The 24672-nt window shown below is 38.5% G+C and overlaps 1 protein-coding gene across 2 annotated transcripts in view; it reads right to left on the minus strand.

The window, feature by feature from the left end:
* snx1 (sorting nexin 1) overlaps positions 1–18889 on the minus strand; it is a 30744-nt gene extending 11855 nt beyond the window's left edge. Inside the window, exons 1-9 of one of the 2 annotated variants that reach the window (XM_002938872.5) lie at positions 18703–18889; positions 11905–12010; positions 11504–11640; positions 10478–10556; positions 9195–9238; positions 7387–7528; positions 4459–4537; positions 4174–4249; positions 1404–1517 (exon numbers count right to left, since the gene is read on the minus strand). In XM_002938872.5, the coding sequence (XP_002938918.2) occupies positions 1404–1517; positions 4174–4249; positions 4459–4537; positions 7387–7528; positions 9195–9238; positions 10478–10556; positions 11504–11640; positions 11905–12010; positions 18703–18807 (882 nt within the window). In that variant the 5' untranslated portion in view covers positions 18808–18889. The remainder of the gene's footprint in view (positions 1–1403; positions 1518–4173; positions 4250–4458; positions 4538–7386; positions 7529–9194; positions 9239–10477; positions 10557–11503; positions 11641–11904; positions 12011–18702) is intronic. The other variant, XM_031899139.1, reaches the window with a different exon arrangement.
* Positions 18890–24672: the final 5783 nt, after the last annotated feature.

Genomic DNA, 24672 nt, shown 5'->3' on the forward strand with positions numbered 1-24672 from the left:
TTCCTGACTAAGAAATGCCCTCATGCAATAGGTATGCTTAGCAATAAAGTTAATTTCCTATAGAATAAGTGGAAGCAGGAGGTTGTGGTTCTGGTTAGTCTTAAACCATGCTGCGATTATGGCAAAACCTGAGGCAAGCTGTTCAGCTATGCATTAATTAAGAAATATTTACGGAATTTCTTTCACTAAATAGGGCAAACACTGAAACCGCTTTTTTCTTTCCAACTTCCTGGTTGTACCAAGTTACTGTTTGAAGAACAGATAGTAGTAAAACATAATACTAGTCCACAGATTAATCCACTGTATAACAAACTTTTTAAAGCTTCACAAAGTCTGTATCTCGGGGAAGGATTTGTTTGGTGTATACAGAGCCCTTTATCTAGGGATGTTCAACATAAAGTGGAAACACATTTCAAGTTTTGAAAAGTAGACTATTTTGGAGAAAACATTTATTAAAAGAAGAAAATGCAACCAATTTTTTCAAGGTGCATATCCAATTTAAATGTAACAAATTTACACTGCTTTATCGTCAACAGAAAACAGACTGTGCAATTTTACAGTTTGTGTCAAAGCCCAGATGGATAAAACTTAAAAAAAAATGTATTATGCGCAATTAATATTTGCCGTAAAATAATGTTCTAATTGAGAATATAACAATGCAAAAGTTGCATGTACAGCTTAGTTATTTTGTGCTTAGTCTTGCATTCCATTATACTTTTTAGCTGTATTTCTTATCATGCACAAGCCTGGGCTCCCTTTGAATAGTAACTACAGCAGAAGCGACTAATGCACAATGATGTGACCAACATACAGCCGACCCTGTGTGCACAAAATTATAAACTGTGGTATATGGGTCACAACACATAAAACAGAGAGGAAGATTTAGAAAAACGGGAGCTTGTAGGTCTAGGCAAAATTATTGCAGAAACTGGGAGTCTGACATCCTGAACTACAGGTTTTAGGAGGCAAGCTTTTTACTTTTGCCAAAAACAAGCTCCTAAATTTTTTTTTTATTATTATTTGGTTCAGAGGCAAGCCAAAGTAATAGACTGCAGAAAGAGTCTAGGAACTCACTTGCAGTTTCTGCAATGCTTTTGCCTGACCCCGGTTGCTCAAGCATTCCTAAATTTGCCTGTTTGCTTTTGTACAAAATGTTTTGCGCATATCATGCTACTTATAAAGCAGCTCAGCAAAACGGAAAGAGTGAGTGTGTAACAAAGTCATGTTTCTGCTTTAATATAAATAAAACAGATATGTCTAAATTAAAAGAACAGGCAGAACACAATTTCTATATATTGGGCTTATGTTTCACATAGCAGCTTCAGGCAAGCCTACATTTCCCTTCTATCGCTACCTGTATTTGACTCTCCAGCTTTAAATTAAAATAAAACATATATACTTACAGCATCTGATTCATTCATTTTAATAGTCATTTTATTGACTGCATCGGTGGCTCTGTTGAACATCTTGAGAAGTCCTGCTCCACTTAGAGCTTGGGTGCTGACTGCACGTGGAAGCTGCAAAAGAGACAGAAATGTTTGGAGAAACACAAAGATGTGTGGGCCTTTATTGTGAGCCAGTATTCACCTTTCTGATTTAAGTCTCACACTCCGAAAACATACAGGCAGATTAACTGACTGCTGATAAAACTAGCCCTACAACATATCAAAGTGACCTTAAGGGCTCTGGCACACGGGAAGATTAGTCGCCTGCGACAAAACTCCCTGTTCGCGGGCGACTAATCTCCCCGGATTGCCATCCCACCGGCGAAAATGTAAATCGCCGGTGGGATGGCATACGCGGCGACGCGATTTCAGTGATGGCAATCCGGGAAGATTAGTCGCCCGAGACACAGGAGATTTGTCGCAGGCGACTAATCTCCCCGTGTGCCAGAGCCCTAAATTGTACAATCTCCTGGGGCAGGGACAGATATAAATGATGTCTAATCTCTGTAAAGTGCCGTGAAAATGTGTCAGTGCTATATAAATACCAGGAGATAAATAAACAAGTCTATACCTAAATATATATTTAAATGGTAAATGCCACTACTTTAAAGGAATACTGTCATGTGAAAACATGTTTCTAAACACATTAGAATCCTGCATTGAAATCTTTTTTTTTTAAATCACATACAGATCAGCCGAACAGTGGGAAGGTAGCAAAAAGGTAGCAAGGTTCAAGAATAACATTTTTAATGGTAGAGTGAATTATTTGCTATGTAAGCCAGTGTCATTTAGAAATAAAAGGTACACCATAAAAATCATGACAGTCCCTTTAAAAATCCACTAAACAAGATGATATTTAATAACTTTGTTTCACAAACAACTTTTATTCTTTTTAAATCTTACAGTTCATAAACTAACATTTTTTTTTTGGCTGCAGGCAAAAGGCTGATGCTGTGAGTGACTAACAGATATAACCTGCTCTAACTGGCTGATTCCAGGTAAGGCAGCAATTAGCACTGCACTAGTAACACATAGTTACATTGTTGAGCTTTATTCAGTTAGGAAAAAATCTAACGTTGAGGAACGACAGTAATATACTACAGGTATAGACTCCTTAATGCCAAAACCTGTTATCCAGAAAGCTCCAAATTACAAAAAGGCCATCTCCGATAGAGTCAGTTATAAGAAAATAATTCTAATTTTTTTAAATAATTTCTCTGTACTAATAAAACATTATCTTATTTAATGGTAACTAAGCTGCATTTTAGTAGTGGGCATTTACGCGCAAACCTTGTGTGCACCGTTATTTGGTGGCCAGTATGAGAGAGTGTCGATAGTTATTCTGCATCAATGGTGAGTGAGCACATGGAGTGCAGTTCCTATAAGTTTGTATAAACTTGTTAGTATAGCTACATGAAGAAATGGATGGGAGGGGATCCACTTCTCTCTGCAGGCGGAGAGAGAAGTGGGTGAATCCAAAGCATCTGCCTTTAGGGTCAGAATATCACTGGAAAAATTGTGTTTCTGTTCTGTAATGTTTACAAAATTGCCAATGTCAATGACAATAATGCAGCTACAGAATATTACACAAACCATGTCCTATGTAGAATGGCAGCTTCCCATATGGTCACTTTTTATATAAAGAAGCACAGAGAACAGAAAACGGTTTCATTTTGAGTTGCAGATTTGTACAAAAGATACTGTGGATTGTTTCAGATGCTTACATTCCAACTCCAAAATTTACCAGAAGCTAACAGGTACCTTAGTAAACAGGGCCAGACTTGTAATAAGCTTAACTCTTTAAAGCCATGGGGTTTTTTTTTTTAATCTTGCTGTGCTGCATGTTTCCAGTAAAAATACTGCATGGCATAGATTTAAAAAACAAAACAAAAAAAAACCCCCACCCAGGAATGTACAAGCTATGGCTTCAGAATGATGGTACTTTAGTGTCAGGTCTGTCACATAAAGGGCTTCAAACACTTTACATAGATTTCTAAAGACAAACACTAACCACACTGGAATTTATAAAAGTAGAAACTTCAGTATCAACTTAATTTAACTTAATGCCAACTGGCATTGATGCCCTTGAATAGATTTAGAGGACGAAAACCTGTTGCTACCAAGACAAAAGATATTTTTAGGGGAATGTTGTCCTTTAAACCATAACTCTGCAGCAACTACACCCGTAAAGCCTAAAAATAATTTTTATCCCTCAAAGAAAGATTAATGGTGGGCAAGAAAATGTCAGCAGCTAGCCCAAAATTACAATATTTATATAAGTCTGAATGTGGTGTAACTAGGTTATTCTAATTACAACAGCAAAATGCAGTAAAAAGAGCCATTTATTTCTAGAGTTATAAAAGTTGAGCTATATTGAGCTTTCATTGCACTGTACTGCATCACTAAAAGATAAATATTGATGGGTGTATACAGTCATTGGGCTAGGGTAAGTTTTGCCCCTTGAACCGTTTATGCACAACCAGAAAAAAACCCATAAGGACTGCCCATTTTACAATATGTTTTGAGAGTATTTTTAAATATGGTATGCTTTTATAATGTACCACAAAAAAATGTATACAGCAACATGAGTAGGGCATAGATATGCAAAACACTACAGAAGGTCACAGTAATTGAAGGGCAAACTAATTGCATGGACTTTTGACAACATAAACATCAGATGTGATTACATTAAATAGTACTGATCACAGGAAGCACTTTTTCATTTTACCTCATCCTTTTCCAGAAAATCCCTCACATCAGGGTCCTGAAGGAGCGTAGGATGACTTACTATTCTTTGGAGGTACCTATGAGAAAAAAAAAAGTGATTTACAGTTTTCATCTACTAAGAAACATTACTCTAAACTAAGGCCTTTGATTTAGATGTATAAAGTATTGTGTATTTGTACTTTATTAATGTTAGGGCATGGCAGGCTGAAGCAGTCAGGTATTTCATTCTTGCCAGCCCCCCAAAAACTCATCATTAATAATTAAAAATGCTGTAAAAAAAATCTACCTTTCTAAAGCTGCTCTTCTCCTCTCCAGAAACTCTGCTGAAGAGGAATCCTCTTTACCCACCTTTACTTTGGTCATACCTGAAAGAAAAACAACGTTTCAAATTCAGCTAACTTAACAAAATGTGCAAATGCTTTAAAACTGAATAATATGATATGGTAAATACGACTGGAATAATTAACTTGCGCACTTGCACATTATTTTCTTTACTCAATTTTTTATAGTGCATGAAACTGCAATAAAGCTAACAAATGTTGCTGCAAAAATACCTGTTATTACTGTACCCACACATGCTAAAAGAGGCTATACAAGGGAACTGGCCTACTGTACATTAAAACGCTTACAAACTACATGAGTAAGTTAAGACTGTAATACAATTTTAAAAAGTGAATGGTTGGCACAAAAAGTATAATAAAAAAACATTTGCAAATACTTTTCTAGTTCACATTACAGACGCCAGCGTTTGTCGTCGTGTGTGGGGGGGGGGGGCATTGGCATCACAAAGGTAGGGAAGAAGCGTTTGCCGTGACATCATGGGGCGGGGAAGAGCCGTGATATCACTGGGCAGGGCTATGACGTTGCAATCGTCAATCTCAGTGAGTCCTAATTTGGAAAACCAAGCAGGAGGTTTTGACCCAGACAGACTTTCTGAAAGCCAGGCTGTCCGAGTCAAAACCGGACACGTGGCAACCATATGTCTTATACAGGACCAGGCTGGCAATCTGTGGATTCTGGCAAATGCCAAAGGGGCTGCTGTAAGACGCCATAGACAGTCACTATTTATTAGGCTGGTGGGGAGCTGTTGGGCCTCTGTGGGCCTATTTTGAATGACAGTCCAGTTATACATTACAAAGAAGCCTCTTTCTTTAAAGGAATACAGTTATGGGAAAACACGTTTATTTAAAAAAAAAAAAAAAAAAATGCATCAGTTAATATAGCTTCTCCAGCAAAATCAAACATTGAAATCTGTTTTTCAAAAACACAAACAGATTTTTTTTATATTTAATTTTGAAATTTCACATGGGGCTAGCCATATTCTTCATTTCCCAGGGTGCCACAGCCATGTGCCCTGTGTTCTGATAAAGTTCGGTTACACTTTACTGCTGCGCTGTTGGAGTGATTTCCCCTCCCTCCCAGCAAAACAATGGGAAGGGAGCAAGATAGTAGCTCCCAGTAGATAACAGAATAGCACTTAATAGTAAGAAATCCAAGTCTGGCTTGGTACTCCTCCAGTTTCATGGGAGTAAGAGAAACAAGAGGTTACCTGAAAGCAGTTCTAATGTGTAGCACTGATTCTTTCTGAAAGCTCAGACTCAGGCACAATACACACAAATATTATATTCATAATATACTATATAACTAAAAGAACAGATTAATAAGCCAATTCCTTACTGAGCACCTGACACTGGGTGACTGCTAGTTAATTTTTATGGCAACACAATAAGCTTAAAAGCTCTACAAGGAGTCAGGGCTGTACTTTCAGGCTGTTGTAGCACCAAAAATGCAGCAATTGTGACAAAAGTCAATGTCAGTGCCAGCATTGGTTTAAAGGACATGTAAAGGCTACACTTGCCTACAAAGTATATCAGTTGGGCACGTCTACCGCACCCAAATGGCATAATTTGTACTGCATATATCCCCTCCGTTTGCCAGCACCATCACATTTTCCTAAAGCAAATAGCAGCTTTCACCCGGTGGCCATTTTTCCTCTTATACATAATCAGTTACATTTAAATCCTAAACAGCATACACACACAGACCCTTATCCAGCATACATTTCATCAAGAATACAGGCTCACACAGGCAGAACTGCCTCTGATAAAAGTTCTGCTTTGTTTGAGCACTGTAATGGTAAAGCTGAGCTCAGGAGAAAAAAACTGAAGCAGACAGCTAGAGCTGAGTTTCTATGGGAACCAGCAATGCCATCTCTTTACTGGCTGCTAGACTGGGGGGCGTGTTTAGTAGTCTGAGCTTAGAACAACTGAGCATGCCCACAAGCCAACAGCCAAAGCAAATTCCTGAGGGAGGGGGCCGAGTGGGTTACAGGAGCAGAAGGAAATCTAAGTGATAAAAGGAACACTGCAGCCTTACTATTAACCTCTGGACAACCAGTGTGGCAGGTATTGAAAGAGGCTGTTCACTGATTACATTTTTGTGTGTGGGGTTTACATGTCCTTAAAGTGGTCAGTAAATCTAAAACTTAATTTCTTCTTATACTTTTAAATATAAATATCCTCTTAACCTGTACTTTTAAAGCTGTATGGTATAATACCTTTATGATAAAAAATTCTTTGCAGCAGTGGGGTCATCAATGCAGAGTGCAGTAGACACTGCTAATTCTAAATAACATTTAGAATTCAATGACCTTCTTAGGTTGTGATTAACAAGGGTCAAATTCCCAAAGAACAGAAAAGAGCTGTTTTTAGTGTTACCAGCCCTTTGGCTATTCATGCTTCAACAGAGAGACAAGACAAAACCAGTTTTGGGCTCACTCCTGAAAAATAGTTATAGTTAAAGTACACCTGTGTCAAAGATAGCTACATATCAAGAAACTGTCCTTGTTTAGGCAGGTCAGTCCTAGTTTAGAGATCTGAAAAGGGCTACCTAAAAGCGGGTGTTTGGGCATTTTCCCTATCAGCTATGTTGTAACTCATGTTGTTAAATACGAGCAATGTTCAGTAGATCCTCAGGAAATGTTTTATACTGATATCCTGTAAACCATAATAACAAAAGTGTAATGTTATAGTGTTTAATGGTCTAGGTAGTGATGCACCTTTACAGGTATCTGATCACAGCAAAAATTATTAGCATGTATTCTTATTTATCTTGGAAACATGAGAACACTTCAGTATACTTCCAGAAATCTGGTCTGGATCTGTACTGCTAGTATAGAATGCTTATATAGATGTGAATATTGTACGGGAATTACCGATAAGGCTCTTCTCTGGAGGTGGTGCTATAATAAACCCATTCTGTGAGTGCTTTTCTGAGAGTTTCTCATATAGGCCCAGGAAGTCACTGAACCGTCTCTTCACAGTGAAGTGCTTGCTCTTAAACATTAGTAAATTGGTCTGTAACAAAAGACAATCATAGTAAGTTACACACAAAACTTAATTGAAAAATAAAAAAAATAAAAATGCCAAATAAGAATTTATTTAAAAATAAATAGAACAATATAGCATTTGAGAGCTTTTGTAACTTTGAGGGCTTTCCTGACACACACAGAATCATTATTGATGGTTGTTCAGTACCTGTCTACCAGCACCAAGTACAGCAAGAAAAGGGTTACTGGAATATTTTAAGATTAGACTACATGCTAGAAACACTACCTGGTACAAAATATGAATACACCTTTGTTTCTTTCTATAAAAGTTTTTTTAAAAAAAAGGCATACATGCATATGTTGCAATCTGTTAAACCAATGATAATGTGCCAGTAGCTAACCCTGACTATGTCCAGATTATGTACATTTCTGTGCATAAATATTTTTATATTTACATTTTTTCCCCCTTATAACCCAGTTATCTTGTGTATACCCTAGTTATCTGGAAGGTACTCTTAGACATTCTAGTCACCCTTTGCTTGAGTGACTTCCTCAGTACCACAGGCGTATTGTGTACTTTATTATCCTAAGATTCTACTGGACCACAGCTGCTATTTTTGGACATAATATTTAATCTGCAGATGTCTTATCTCAGTGCATAGATGTGGCAGTGGCAATTACTATACAGGTTCACCGACTTGGGCCAGTGGCCACACTAATGAATCAATGCTACCTGATCATTAGTGTGTATGGCTAAATCAGGCAATACCAGACTGTCCAACAGACGCCCACAGGGCTGGCGCAAGTTCCAAGTATTACGCATAATAGATACTATTCCTGTACTTTAATACAACGTGAAGAGCATCTGTTTGATCCTACCCAAAAAGCTTAAGATTATCCTTATTTAAACAAGTTAATTGTCGGTGTTAAACCCTACCAAAAATACCTACCTAAAAAAAAATAGTTCATCATAGTTCACCTTCCAAACATTTTTTTTCACTTAATTTCAAATATTTCACCAGAAGTAATGACTTTTTTTTATTGCTTTTTATTTTCTACTGCTTTTGTAATACTGCTGAGAAATGTATCAACTAATGTAGCAAACTGTAACAGTTTGGAGTTTGTGCCTGACTTATGCGCAGGTCGACTTGTCTCCTCCCAACTCGAACTCTACCCACCAGGCTTTTCCCATCTATTTATGGGCCCATGCCTGCCCTGCCCCACCCCTTCTGTGACATCATCCGTGGGGGCGGGTCTATAGATAGAGGGGAGATGCCGGGTTGGATGCGCCTATAAATTCATACACCACAAGCCAGCAGTGTAATGTTGCAAATGGTGTGCTGAGGTCGGGCTGAACCCGCCTAATCCGTGTGTATCAGGCTGGCCAGCACATCACTGGTCCGAAATACCAGTGAGAGAAACATTAAAGTTTAAGCTTCAATTTTAGAGAAACAGACAAAAACAAATAATGGAAAGCAAGTGAAAAACTTTAGTTCTGGTGTTTTACCTGTAAAAACAAAAAAAACATTCAGAAGGTGAACAGTGCCAAGTCAAAGTGGCTGGGTGCTTTAATGTAATGAAGGTCATTTGCTGTACCTTACTCAAAAAGCCCAAATTATAGTAGTAAGTCCAGAGGGGGTGTACTTACTGAGTGCTAATAAAAAAACTTGTTGCTGTCACATTCTGCTTCTTACCTGAGTTGTAACTCGGTACACTACGTATGCATTCATACCATCACCTGTGTTAAAATACAGCAGACATATTAAAACAGAAAAGATGATAAAATCATCAAGACAATATCTTGCAAATGTACAGTTATAGTTCTGTTTTCCTCTGGAATTCAAGCCTAAACCAGATGAGGATAACACAAAAATGAATTCTGAAACAAAAAGATTCCCCCACTAAAGGGCCTATTAACAGCATTCAGTGTTTAAATGTATTAAGAAAAATGTCAAAATAATTTAAACATGGCTTCAGGTGCTGTTCATTTAAATTATAAGTCAATTAACTAATTCACTATTCACCATTACAAAAGACAATTAGTTGTAAATTACATCGTTCTTAATACACAAAAGTTGATATTGTGTAAAGTGCTGAACTAAAGTGCTTAGGGTAAAAGGGTAAAAATAAAGAAAGTTCACACACAAAACCCATCCAAATAAAAAATCAATATGCTATATTTCAACTATACCCTTTGACCAGAATAGCTATCTTCTTTTGATTGCATTAGTGCACCATTGAATCTTTTTGTATGGTCACAAAGCGTAAAACGTCCAGAAATGTTACCATACTCCAGTCTTATTCATACCCATCTTCTATTTGGCAATATTGGTCAATGGATGTTGATATGTGCATTTATAATAATTAGAGCAATGCAAGCTAAAATTCTTGCATTTGGTCTCATTGCACTTTCCCACAGTTGAAAAATACATACAGCTAAGACAGTCTTGTGCAATGACAAGTATGGTATGAGGATAGGCAATAATAATAATAATACAGAGATGCTTAAATCCAACTGATAATGATTTTGCTGGAATAAAGACTTAGGGCAGTGGCACACAGATATTTTCAGAAATCACCATATTGGATTGATACATACTGACAAGTACAAAACAGTTAATTTGGGAAGCAGCTGCTGGATGTTTGATCATTGCAAATCTTCCCTCTATGACCAAGGTGATGAAAACATGCCTGTCTGCAATGGACCTTAAATTATGGTAAAACCAGTATAAAAGGCAACACAACTAAAGCGCCACTTATCTTCCCTTTTCCTTAAAAAAAAGCTCTATTCTCACTAAAGGAGGTCAATCACTGGTTGCCTAGATTTATTTGTGAAAACCTTGGTATAGTTATTCATAGCAATCCACAATTAACCTCAAGAGAGCATGCTTGAAGTAATCGAAGTGTGTCCAAATTATAATTAGTCACACTAATGGTTAAGAACAGATCAGAATATGGTAGAGAAGGCCACACCCACCAATTTTCTCAGGGTCTGTGACACTGATCTTCACATCAAACTGGTCCTCTTGCTCTTGCTCTTCCTCTTCCTCTTCCAACTACATGAAAAAAAAATTGACTTCATGAAAAAAGTAGAAAATACATTTGTCTCTATATTCATATTTAAGAATACACATTTTACTTTTAAACAAGGAAGTATCTAAAAACTCAGCAGCTTCCGGAAAAAAAGCATTTTGCTGAAGTAAAAGAGTAACTCTGAATTTTAGATAGAGGTTTATAAATTTCCAGCTACTCTCCTGATGGCTGTATGCTGACTAAACCGCAGCTATAAATTTTTTTGGCACAGAATTTCATTACAACATTCAACAAATCATATATAAATAAACCAAGGTTCTCTGCACAAAGATGAAGTCATCTAGTATTGTTAACAGTAATGCCATAAAATAAAAATTAGGAATGCACCGAATCCAGGATTCGGGCTTTTTCAGCAGGATTCGATCCACGCTCCAGGCCGAACTGAATCCAAAAAAAATCATGTGACTTTTTGTCACGTAAACACAGAAGTTGAAAATTTTTCTCCATGCAGACATTTAACCCTTCTCAAACCTAATTAGCATATGCTAATTAGGTGGAAAGTGGATTTAGTGCATCCCTAATAAAAATACATTTTTATCATTTTACGTTTATATCTGTTCTTTCAGCAGCAACAAATAAACTATGGGGATAAAGGAATACTAAAACTGATTTTTCGTGCCAAAATTTTGAGCACTGCTGTGTAGCGTTCCTGCATATTTTTGTTGCTAAGTATTTATCATTTGTTATTTGAGTGTAAAATGTATCTGCCATTTTGGCAATACTCCCATAGATATTTGTGCTAAAGCAGCGCAAGAATTCTCAAGGAAGCGGAGCGATAGAAACATTTCCATTCAAACAATGACGTGCCTAATGGATCTTGGTTTAAACCCCTCAAATTTAAAGACACAAGAACATCTGACAGATACATACATTTATATATATATATATAAAATATTATAATATAAATTACCTCTTCATAGCTTTTTTGCTTGGGCTTGGCAGAGGCACTAGCTGCTTCAATAAGCATGGAGGTGGTTAGTGACACTTTTGGAGGCTCCTCTGTTTGCATGTTATGAGAATTATCCACTGACAGCTTGACAGTGGATTCTGTAAAAGATAAAAACAATTATTCTAAACCCACTGTGCAATCTGTATTAGAGCAATAAAAAGCCTTATGGGGGATATATAGTAATATGGGCAGTGTTTCCCTAGCTAACCAGCTAATGTTTACATTAAATTACTACACACCACCATTAAATGATAACCCCTGATTGGTTGACTGGGGAAAACATTTTTCCCTTTTACCATATAACCCATTTCTCAAAACTTTAATTTTGCAAACTCCCAAAGAAAGTTATCTACTATGTTTACCAGCAAACAAATCTTGGTCATCGTCTTCCAGAAAGAGGCCATTCTCTCGTGAAGGCTGGTCTGGTACAGTCTCTTTCTTTGTCTTTGGAGCAGTCACCTCTGAATGCTAAGAGGGAAACCCAGTTACTTATTAGTCTTGTGGAAATTGTAGATAAACTTTGAAATACTTGTCACTTAAGAAATATAGGTAGCATACAGGATGTAGTTCACAGTTTCCAGGATAAAACATTATACTAGTTACACAGGCTGAAGCACAGGAAAATGTAAAGTGAACAAGAATAAGTGCAAAATAAAGGTGGCCATGGCATTTATATTTACATATAAGTAAAAATGTAAATGTTTTTCTTTATGCTATTTCTAGTTGCATTCATTCATTTACATGATCCGGTTTATAATATATTTACTAATGCAGTCTACATTGGGCCATTGGGTGGAGTATGCTGTGAAAACTGCCAGCTGCATTGCTGCAAAGACCTTGGAGCCAACTGTCTTAGAGGAATCTTAGATCTGTCCTGAAATGTGGCTGAAAAAATGCAGGTAAGGGAGATCTCGCTGCTATGTTGACAAAAAGCTAGCTTTACATGTAAGCTCATCACCCCTGAAGAAACAAAACTATAGCCTGTTATTTAAATTAACATATGCATAAACTGTACTTCTGTACTACTGTTTATATTGACTGAATGAGAAAACTAACAGCACGTAAATAATGAAATTCATATGTCCCTTTAATTTAAAGGACATAGCAGTCAAACCACCTGGAATATACCTTTGTACCACTTCCCAGAAAAAAAAGTTACAGTCAACACTAACATTTGGAATGACTACTAGGGTATGTAGAAGTAGTCAGTGTAGCCTCTTTGGAATAATTTTTAGCTGCTTGCCAGAAATGATGATCAAGTTATTTAATTTTACCTTTTTACAGAATGCTGTAATGACTGAAAATTCTATTTTCTGGTTAAGACTGACTACTCTACTAGACTAGCAGTTAGTGGCAATTGGTTATCCTTTCAATGTAAACTTGGGTGTTATAGGTGCCCGGATTGTGTAACCTACAGATGCATGCTGGTTGGCCTGGACTTTCCCCACCCTCACACTGGGTAATGGTTAGGGATGCACCAAACCCACCCCGACGTATTCGTCCGAATACTGTACCGAATCCTATTTAGCATATGCTAATTAGGGCCAGGAAGTGTTAACCCCCCCCAAAATTTAACCCTTCCGAATGCTAATTAGTATATGCTAATTTATGCTCAGTCAGGTTTGGTTTTGAAACCAAACCCTTCCAAAAAAGGCCAAATCCTGGATTCGGTGCATCCCTAGTAATGGTATAAGATTTTGCACAGATTCTCCTGTACTGTGGACTGTATTACGTGGGTAAAACCAATACTACATTGAGGGAAAGAATAGGCAACCATCACTCTGCCATTAGCAAAGCACTGAAAGAAAAGGAGGCAAAACAACCTGTTGCTGGGCATTTTTTGAAAATGGGCCATTCATTGCCTACATTCAAGTGTATGGTCATAGACTTTCAACCACCGTTATCACATTCTAGGCATGTGGGTATAGGTCAAAGTACTCGCTTTTGGCTTTATTATTCCGTACAATATAAGGGGTGGAATGGCTTTTTAGGCATGTGGATATAGGTTGAAAATCTATGGACAAAGCATTTGTAGCATAAAAGTCTGGGTCAGGAACTATAAACACTGGTCTGCATCATACTAAAAGTACATTTAGTGATATATTTATCATACTGTGTAAAAAGTGGAGTGAAGCATTACCGATGATGTTGCCCAACCAATCACCAATTAGATTTCAACAGAAAACCAAAGCAAAGCATCTGATTGGCTGCTATAATGCAATAATCACATAGCTAAAAATATGCAATGAAAAAGTTCCTGCTACACAAAGATCAGTAGCAATCCTGGCAAGAGCACCATGTACTAACAGTCATGGAGCACTTCTACTACTGTGTAGTGTTCTGTGTGCTCCCTCAGAGATCACATGACAGGAAATAATCCAGCTTTAACTGTAACAAGAAAAAGTGAATGAAGAGTATAAGGTAGAGCTCTATCCATATTGACATATTGGATGATGTAACCTAGCATGTATGTGTGCGCTTGGTTTTTGGCCCCTAGTAATTAAAATGACAATTTTCCATTTAGGATTATACTATGGCACATACTACAAGGAAAGTAGATTTTAACGAAAATGGTTTATTTAGATGAAGCAGTGTTTTGCATATACTGGCTGTTTTATGCACTATATATTTATAGATACCTGCAATGTTCTGGAGTATAGTTTCCCTTTAAATAGGACAACCAATGGCAGCAGTAGTAGAGAACAGAATGTTGTGATATCTTATAATACAGTGTGAGAAAAGTTACACCAATAACTGTCGACATGAGGTATTTTATGGATTATGTAAAATTATACGGGTCCATCTAACACAAACATTTTTTAAAAAAAAAATACATTACATTACATATAAAGATCATTATAACAAACACTCAATCTCAGGATCTCTAAACATATATCAGCATTTTGATGATGAAACCTCTGAAATGTTAGTGTTTGCTATTTGAATCACTTCTGGTAACACATGATGATGATTCAGAAAAGAATTCTAAGCCAAGACTTTGTATTTAGCTACAGTAAGCAACATGTGATGTGTTTAAACCAAAAACAGCTAAAGAAGCTTTGTGTTGCTTAACCTAGTTATGACAAGGGACTAAATAATGCAGATTTATACATCAATTTTGGAACTTGGCTTAACATAAAACACCAGAAAGTCAGACTAGATAACTTGAGTAAGTTGCAACCCCAATTGGAGGCCTGATTTTTTGAAAGCTTATTGTTTAACTTGTGTTTGACTGTGATCATTCTCTTACCCATGACCAGCAACAACAGCGGCACACCACCATGCATACTGTATCTGACTGCAGTTATCCAAACCAAATATGAGTAAGGGCAATGACACAAGGAGAGATTAATCGCCCTGTGATTAATCTCCTCTTGTGGTGCACTAATCTCCTCTGAATGACATATGCCTTGCTTTGGCTTTCTGAAGTCGCCTAAAGTTTTCCACTTTTCAGCCTGTGTTGTGTCTGTATCCAGAGACACTGTGCTGGCCTGGGTGCAGACAAGGAGCAAATTTTGGCATCAAAATGCACGAGTATGCATTTTTGCACTGAAATCTGCTCCATGTGTGCTGGTACCTAGGTCAACAGTGTCTATTGGTGCAGATACAACAGACTGGAGCAGAAGGGTTGGTTTGACAGCCAACACTTATGCGCATGTCTGAGAAATACTGTGGCAGTAGCCATGTAGGTATGTGGAGACTAGTAGCTATTAAACTAAATGTACACTTGTGAGATGTAAAGTATGTATGGGGTTAGTGTACTATCTGTCTGCCAGCACCACTCAGTGCTGATGTAACTTAAATCAAATTAATGTCTGGCTAATAAAGACAGGCAGCAGGGCTTGCAGCAACAGAGGTGTATCAAATTAAAGCTATCTGGGTTGGAGCTGGAGCTCTTCCATCCCTGCAGCACCGAAGCAATAAAAGATTGTTGATGGACAATGCAAACACACCATAAACAGCAGCATCTAACTGGATCAGACTACTGCATATTTAAATAGCACTCGATGCAAACTCTGCATGGCAAATAAATAGGTGAGTTGGGATGCAACCGTCTGCAGTAAGTTGAGAGGCATATTATCTGTGTATAGAGCACTAACATTAGCCTAACATGCCTTGTCATGGCTTATACCAGTTTGTCTGGCAAAAGCCCTGGCACACACTGGTGTCATGGCATGTAAAAACATAGGCACCAAACACAGTATTCATAGTAAAGCAAAATTAAAAGACATGTAAAAAAACAATTTCCCACTAAAAAAAAATACAATTTAAAGCAACTGGCCATCAAAGGGTAATTTACATTTACAATGGCTTTTAATATAATTACATTTTATTATTATGAAAAAATTATTTTTTTTCTGCCCCTCTGTGCACTGCTGATTCTGACTGTTGTTACTGGGAACCAGAAGTCAGCTCATCTCCAGTAAAGACTTTATTTCCCATAGTGTCTTCACGCAAATTTCTGTATTGGCATAGGTGGATTTTCAATAAGACATGGGGAGGCTAAGCCTCCCCAAACCTGCTTGGCCCCTTAAAAAAAATTACTGTTCTGCACTGCTCTGGAACCCTTAACATTGGGAAACCTTCTTCAATTCCTGCAAGCTCCAGTTCTGTTGTAATCAGCTGTGCTCTGATTGGATTTTTCTTTATGTGGCTTCTCCAATCAGAGCACAGCTCTCTTAAAACACAGTGAACTTGACCAATCAAGGCACAGATGTGGGCAGGCCTGGGGAGATATTACAAGCTGAAGGCACTGCAGAAATAAAGACTGATAAGAAGGATCCGCAGGCTGTCAATTTTACCTAAGAACCTCACCAACTCTGAACTTTTGCTGCAGATTTCATCCCACTCCCACAGGTACTATACTGTATCATCATCCCACTCCCACAGGTACTACACTGTATATGTTCTAAAGCAGGGATCCCCAACTTTTTTTTACGCTTGAGCCACATTCAAAGGTTAAAAGGGTGGGGGAGCAACACAAGCATAAAAGAAGTTTCTGGGGGTACCAAATAAGGGCTATGATTTGCTATTTGGTAGACCGTATATTGACTGGCAGCCTACATAAGGCTCTGTTTGGCAGAACACATGGTTTTGATGGCACCAAAACTTGCCTCAAAGCCATGAATTGAAAAATAAGCACCTGTTTGAGGCCACTGGGAGCGACATCCAAGGGGTTGGTGAGCAACATGTTGCTCCTGAGCCACTGGTTGGGGATCACTGTTCTTAAAGGAACAGTAACACCAAAAAATGAAAGTGTATAAAAGTAACTAAAATATAATGTGCTGCTGCCCTGCACTGGTAAAAGTTATGTGTTTACTTCAGAAAGTCTACTATAATTTATATAAATAAGCTGCTGTGTAGCCATGGAGGCAGCCATTCAAAGGAGAAAAGGCACAGGCACATAGCAGATAACAGATAAAACACTATTGTATTCTACAGAGCTTATCTGTTACCTGCTATGTACCCTGTGCCTTTTCTCCTTTTTTCCAGCTTGAATGGCTGCCCCCGTGGCTACACAGCAGCTTATTATATAAATTATAGTAGTGTTACTGTAGCAAACACACCAGTTTTACCAGTGCAGGGCAACAGTGCATTATATTTTTATTACTTTAAAGCTCTTTCATTTTTTTGTGTTACTGTTCCTTTAAGGCTGAATCGCTAGCTGAAATTAAATAGTCTTTTTGTCACCTGGAATCTATTTTACCCCTATCACCCTTGCTCCAGTCCTAAATTAACGCTATCCAACTAACTCAGCTTATTGTGCTTTTATATATCTTTATATATATATATATATATATATATCTTTTTTTTTATTTTTTTTTTATACTTTTGTCATTGTTTTGTTCATTTCTAGAGGAGCCCTCAAGAGACTGCATAGCTGGGATACAAACCAATGTTGTGTATCAGTGCCAATGTTATAGTGAGAGTGCCTGAATTTTTGCCATCAGTACCCACTGCATATAATGTGAAAGTACCCACTGCATCTCACGGCATATAATGTGCCAGTACCCACTGCATCTCACGGCATATAATGTGCCAGTACCCAGTGCATCTCACAGCATATAATGTGCCAGTACCCAGTGCATCTCACGGCATATAATGTGCCAGTACCCAGTGCATCTCACGGCATATAATGTGCCAGTACCCAGTGCATCTCATGGCATATGTGCCAGTACCCACTGCATCTCACGGCATATAATGTGCCAGTACCCAGTGCATCTCACAGCATATAATGTGCCAGTACCCAGTGCATCTCACGGCATATAATGTGCCAGTACCCAGTGCATCTCACGGCATATAATGTGCCAGTACCCAGTGCATCTCATGGCATATGTGCCAGTACCCACTGCATCTCATGGCATATAATGTGCCAGTACCCACTGCATCTCATGGCATATAATGTGCCAGTACCCACTGCATCTCACGGCATATAATGTGCCAGTACAAACCGCATCTCATGGCAACCGCATCTCATGCATCTCGTGGAATATAATGTGCTGGTTTAGTAAATATAGACTGCATTTCACAGTATATATAATGTGCCTGCGATGTCAGTACCCACTGCCTTCCTCGCTATAAAACTAAAACACATTTAAGCAAAATGGATGGAGAACCACTCACATAAGGGCATATGTATACTTTTACATATACTAAACATTTTAGGGTAAAAAAAAAGCACTCCCATGCGCACTTTTTTTTCTTCAATTCAATGGGAACTGAAAGAGATAATTGGGAGGTTAATTTTAACGCCAGCATCAAATCCACAAAGTCTGACATTAGCTTTAGGCCAATCTATCTATAGCCACCGAAACAAAAAAATCACCCTCTGCCTATGAACAATACAGTATTGGGTTTACAAGCCTCTTTAGCGAACACTTGTTTTGGATTCGGGAAAGAGCCTGGTCCAATGAACGCGGTGTTATCAGATACGCCTGACAGTGACATTCAACCAGCCCCTGCGTCTGTCTGTACATAGTGACACAGGGCAAAAGGAATTGTGCTGCGAGTTCTGCCCAACTCCCACAATAACTGGGATCTATAGCCAGCCACTCAGTTAGCAGTTGTTGAACAGCTGGAGCTATAATGCACACAGAAAGACCCTGCCCAAACCCAACAGACGAGAACAAGCAATCACTTTCCCTTGCACTGTCACTCACAGCTCCGGTAAAGATATCCTCTCCTTCTGTGTCACTGTCAGTTCCCGCGGCCTCCTCATCCAGTTCCGGGGGGAGCCGCTGGCAGTCGCCGCTTTCATCCGCCATCACCAAAGCAGCCGGAAGCGGGATGCGAGAGACAGGAACACACGGAGGCAGCGGAGACGGGAAGGAACGTGACGTAATCGAACAAAACAAGAACAGCGGCACCAGCGCGCATTGGGGGAACGTTCCGAGAAGTCCGACTAGTGGTAATTTGAGGGTACTGCGGCCTCCCCTGAATCCCTGACGACACTGGGGGACAGTTTATTGTAAATGATCTTTCTTTGCTACTAATAAATACATTGTTGGGTCGTCGAACCAGGCGATTGTCATGGCCACAGTAAGGTGAAATAATACAGCAGCCACTCTGATTATTGTTTCCAACCCTGGGCAGGAGTGTCGCTACATCCAAAGCACTAACGTTCGATAAGGAATCGATCAGGTAAAAAATTACATCAGTTATGTGTAACTTTAAGGGTGATGGCACACAGAGTTACTAGTAGCAGCTACTTTTTGAAACTCCAGAAAACACCCTGCCATAGACAGTACTGAGAATTGCCTCTGCTAAAGCACACACAAAGACAATTATCAGTAAATGATCAGCATTGTCTATTCTAGCAGCCACAAGTAGCTGCTACTAGTAGCTCTGTGTGTCTTCGCCTTAAGTACCCAGGGCCCATGGGTACCCGGCCTCAGCAAAAGCAGGGCCAACGCCACCACCTCCCAGAAGAGTTTAACAAATCGAGTTTATTGATGTGATATTCCTGTGGGGTTGTTGCATATGCATGACCGGGATTAGTCGGTATTATGTGTATATATAGGAATACAAGCAGGATTATAGATTGTGCAGGTGGATTATACTAGGGTGGCCCCTGTCTATATGCTGGGTAACTGCACAGGGCATGGGCCCTGAATACCATAGGGTTAGGGTTGTAGTTATGGGCAAGGAAGGCACACTGCAGTGCCACCATGATACCTATTAGGCAGTATGGTCATTGGGGTACTGGGAAGATGATATGGGGCACACATTCCCCATGATTTAGGTCATGTAACACATCTCACACTGCCCTGTGGGAAAAAAAACATTACAAACTCATTATTTACATTACTTACCCTTATATTTAGCACTGTATTTCCTTAATGACCAACTCTATACTATTTGGATGATTGTAATTAGGAACACCTTTCATTTTTTTCATGCTGCTTGTTCTAGCTGTTCTACTTCACATCCTCTTGAAGTGCAGTGACCAGGAATTTTCTGGTCCATAAAGATCTCAATCCCGATACAGCCTAATCGTCAAGTAGCACTGCAGTTTACACTTGTCCACAGCTGCCCAACTCTTACCCTGTCCCCTTTGGGACTCCCCATACACAGGCTGATAAAGTTTCCGACTCGGCCCACTTTAGATTTAGTTGGGAACTTATCAGTCTGAGCATGGAGTACTTGGAACAGCATATATTTCCAAGCACTGGAAAGGCTTGTGCTGATTGCAAAATTCTTTGTGTGCACAACAATTTATTGTGTGTGCTGGTATCAAAATTCACATGTGTGTGCACAGCTTAGAGGGAAGATTGAGTGGATCTCCATGTGTATGGCCACCATACACAGCCTGACAGGATGGTGTCAGTCCATAATGATGCAAAGGCAAGTTATGCAGTGTTGGACCCCTTTTATATTTTCTGCACACAATCACAAGTAATCCTGTTGACATATATACACATGATTGTGACTAATCTTGCATAGGTATATGCAGTAATCATAAAGATTTAAAATGTCAGATAATCCTACATAATACATATATTCCCCTGCAATCTTTCAAACACTACATAATCCCCAGTAATCCTTATCTGCTAGGACCAGAGCACATCTTTACCTCTGTTTAAGATAAACTAAAAAGTGTTTTAGTTTAGTAAAAAAAACGGTTGCTGAGAATATGCTCCATACGCTTAAAGATCCCCCTACTTGTGCCTGCAGGCACATGTAGCCGATACCCGCATAAAAACGCTAGACTTTGCATTTTCTTGCGTTTTTATGCGGATATCAGCTACATGTGCCTGCACCTGAGCGTATTCAATTCATTCAGGTGCAGGCACAGGTAGGGGGAGTTTTAAGCGTATGGACCATATTCTCGGTAAGCGTTTTTCGGCTTGATGAGAATACGCTCCATGTGTTTCGTGTGGCATGAGCCCAAAGGGGTAGTTCAGCTTCAATTTAACATTTTGTATGTTAAAGAATATCCAGTTCTTAGCAAATTGTCAATTTGCAATTAGTAAATGTGTCTTCATTTTTATTTGTTATAGTTTCTAAATTATTTGCCATTTTCTTCCAACTCTTTACAGCTTTCAAATGGGGGTCACAGACCTCAGAAGCCAAAAAACTTATTGTTCTGTGAGACTACAATGTTATTGTTATATTTTATTATTTTTCTTTCTATCAGGCTCTCTTCTATTCATATTCAAATGTCTCACTTACACCACTGCTGGTGGTAATTTGGACCCTAGCAACCAGATATCAGCTAAAATTTCAAACTGGAGAGTTGCTGAACAAAAAGCAAAATAATTAAAAAAACCACACATAAAAAACGAAGACCAACTGAAAATTGTTTCAGAATATCACTATGTCATAGGTGAACAACCCCTTTAAGTAACTATATGTCACCCACTGTGTTCCCACCACCTTAAATTAGGCCTGTCCAGATAATTGCTTAAAACCTTTACACACACATGAAAATCAAACATCAAAGCAGCATTAAAATACTTGACTTCTGCTTTGTGTGGTAGTACGATACATATCATTATCACTTGTTCAGTGGCTGAATCGCACTATAAGCATTGGTTCACCCTAGGGTGCTGGACTAATAGACTTGTTTTTTTATTGTGAGCTTTCTTCCAGATGTAAATACACAACGCAATCTCCTTCCTTGTATATTATATTTGTGCTGGCTCTGTACACCCATAAGAGACAGCATCTGTTTGTTTTCTTTTCCCCCTAAGGAATATAATTGAAACAAAGCCCACAATGAAACACTGTCATTAAATCTTTAAACCCTTTTCATGCCAGGAATCATAGAATCTACATTGCTGGCACCAAATACCAGCATTATAAATTAATATGTGGGAAAGTGCAAGCTGCTTGGCATGTCAAACCCAGTATCACAGTGTACTGGTGAAAGTATAATGTTTGAAATGGTAAGAAATAAGCCATTTAATTGGGAGAGAAATTTTACTAAACCTTCAGCAAAATAAATTTGGATTTACTGCATTTTCCCATTTAGCCTCAATTCTCAAACAATGTTGAATTTGTTCTATTCAGATTTTCCGATATGTTTATAAGTATATTGGCATAGTTCATTCTGCACTTGGAGCCATATTTATATGAATATTGATGCTTACTTGCATCACTGGGGCAGAGACTAATGCCAGTGATAAAATCCTTGTAGAAAGCTGAAAAATATAGCAGCACTGAATAAAAAATTAGTTGGAGCAGCGATGTCTGCACTGATTAGGTAACCTCATTGACAAATTAGCTGGAAAAATGATTGAAAGGTTTGTGCTGATTTACATATAAAAGCATCTCTAATATAAGGGGTTACAGTTTCTCATCAGAGCGGCCATACAAATTGTATGTATATATACATGTAGTTCAAAAATGTGGTTTTCCATTCAAAGGGGACCTGTCACCCTAAGAAATCAATCACGGCAAGCAGACAGGCACCATTTTGTGGACACTGTTATTAAAGGACAAGGAAAGGCTAAGTCACTTGGGGATGCCAAAATGTTAGGCACCCCCAAGTGACTTTAATCGCTTACCTTGTACCCCGGGCTGGTGCCCCTGTTAGCAATTAGTTAACAACTATACCGCATTGCTGCAAAATAACTTGTCCACTTTGTCTTTATACAGTAACTAAGCAGCAAGGGTACCTGCAACTAACCCATTATTATAGCAACAATTACAAATCCCACAGCTAAAAATGATCTGGGCTAGCTTGTAGTAGATAGGGCACGACCAAAAACATCTTATGTGTAAAGCAGGAATGATGGGAGGCATTTATAGAAGTTTCACTGTCCATGTTCTTATTGAACAGACTGTGCCAGTATGTCTGTTGAGAAAGTGACCCCAGGTTCAGCTCTACCCTTCCTGTGACACCAAGCCAACAAGAAAGCACCTTGTGCAGCTAAATAAAGATTGTGCATTAAAAATTTGTGAATGTTATTTCAACTAAAATGAGTGTTTGTCTAAACCATCTGCATGTCTGGTTCTGACCAACGTAGCATAAGCTAGCTCTCCTAAAGCTAAAATTCAACAATGCCTTGCAAGCTGTTAATCGTCTGCTTTCTGCTACACTTTAACAGTCAAAAGAACACTAGAGAGAACAGAAAAGGACATATTGCTCTCAGTAATAATAACAATGTTAAGGTGGTGCATATTGGGAAGCTGTTTAAAATTACACTTACTTTACTTATGCAAAAAGGCTGGAGTGAACTTCCCCCTTTAGCTGAACACTTTGCTTAAACAATACAATGGTTCTTTTGTTGAAACATTTAGATTCATTTGGTTCAGTTGCTTTAGACCACTGGTTCCAAAACAATGGGGTTGCCAAGTCTGAATGCCAGTATGGTTGATATTTGTAGAAAATGGCCCTCTGCTGATATTTGCAGCAGCTCATCCTAAGGGGCAATTAGGTCAAGGTTTGGGGTATGAATTTTTGCTGTCCTAGATAATGTTGACTATGGCAGAAAAATTGGTACGGAAGTGTTTTTGCATCTTTGTAACCATGTTATCAAGTAAAGAGGACCCTAGCTAGACAGTTCTGTCCGTCTGCTGCCTTGTGTTACATTGTTTCAAACGCCAGAGCCCACAGGGCAGGGAATAGAAAGGACAGGCCAATACTGGTTTCAATACCAGTTATATATAAAAATTAAAAAAAAAAAAAAACCCCATTACAAATATATAATTAATTTATATTGCAAAGTTGCTTAGAATTAAGTTCTTTTATTAGGCAAAAAAAAAAAAAATTGTATTTGGGGTTGACATGTCCTTTAAAGATAAACTATACTCCCACAATGAATATATTTATATATGTGTGTAAATGTTGGCCTTTTACATCCTTTCCCTTGATCCACCATTTAGTGATGGTCCCTGTGCTCCCTTAGATCACATGACCAGAAATAATGCAGCTCTAACAGGAAGAAGTGTGGAAGCAAGAGACAGAACTCAATCCATTAAGTGGCTGATGGGGCCTAGCATGTATGCGTGTCTTGGTTTGTTTGTGAACACTGTGAATCCTATGATCCCAGGAGGCAGCCCTTGATTCTTAAAATGGCTATTTTCTATTTAGGATAACCCAATAGCACATACTAATTTTTTTTATGAAGATGGTTTATTTAGATGAAGCAGGGTTTTACATATGAGCTTGTTCATGCAATATATTTTTATAGAGACCTACATCGTTTGGGGGGGGGGGTATAGTTTTACTTTAACAAATAGGTCCCCAACCTTTTTCCGTGAGCCACATTCAAATGTAAAAAGACTTGGGGAGCAACACAAGCATAAACATGTTCCCAGGGGTGCCAAATAAGGACTGTTATTGGCTAGCCCCATATATGGACTGGCAGCAGACAGGTTTTGTTTGGCAGTACACCTTGTATTTATAAGACCAAAACTTCCCTCCAAGCAAAGAATTCAAAAATAAGCACCTGCTTTGAAGCCGCTTGTAGCAAGATACAAGGGGTTGGAAAGCAACATGTTGCTCAACAGCCACTGGTTGGGGTTCACTGCTTTAAAGCTTAAGCAACTTTAGACATTTTGCATCCTGCTATTTTTCGCCATAAACCCCCTATTCCTGGTAATTATGCAATTCTCACTTAAACACACAAACATGTTTCCATTTAATATTTTTGTTTGACAGTTGCCCTCAGCTGTATATTCAT

Source organism: Xenopus tropicalis, chromosome 3 (genome assembly GCF_000004195.4).
Source record: "Xenopus tropicalis strain Nigerian chromosome 3, UCB_Xtro_10.0, whole genome shotgun sequence".
Lineage (NCBI taxonomy): Eukaryota > Metazoa > Chordata > Amphibia > Anura > Pipidae > Xenopus > Xenopus tropicalis.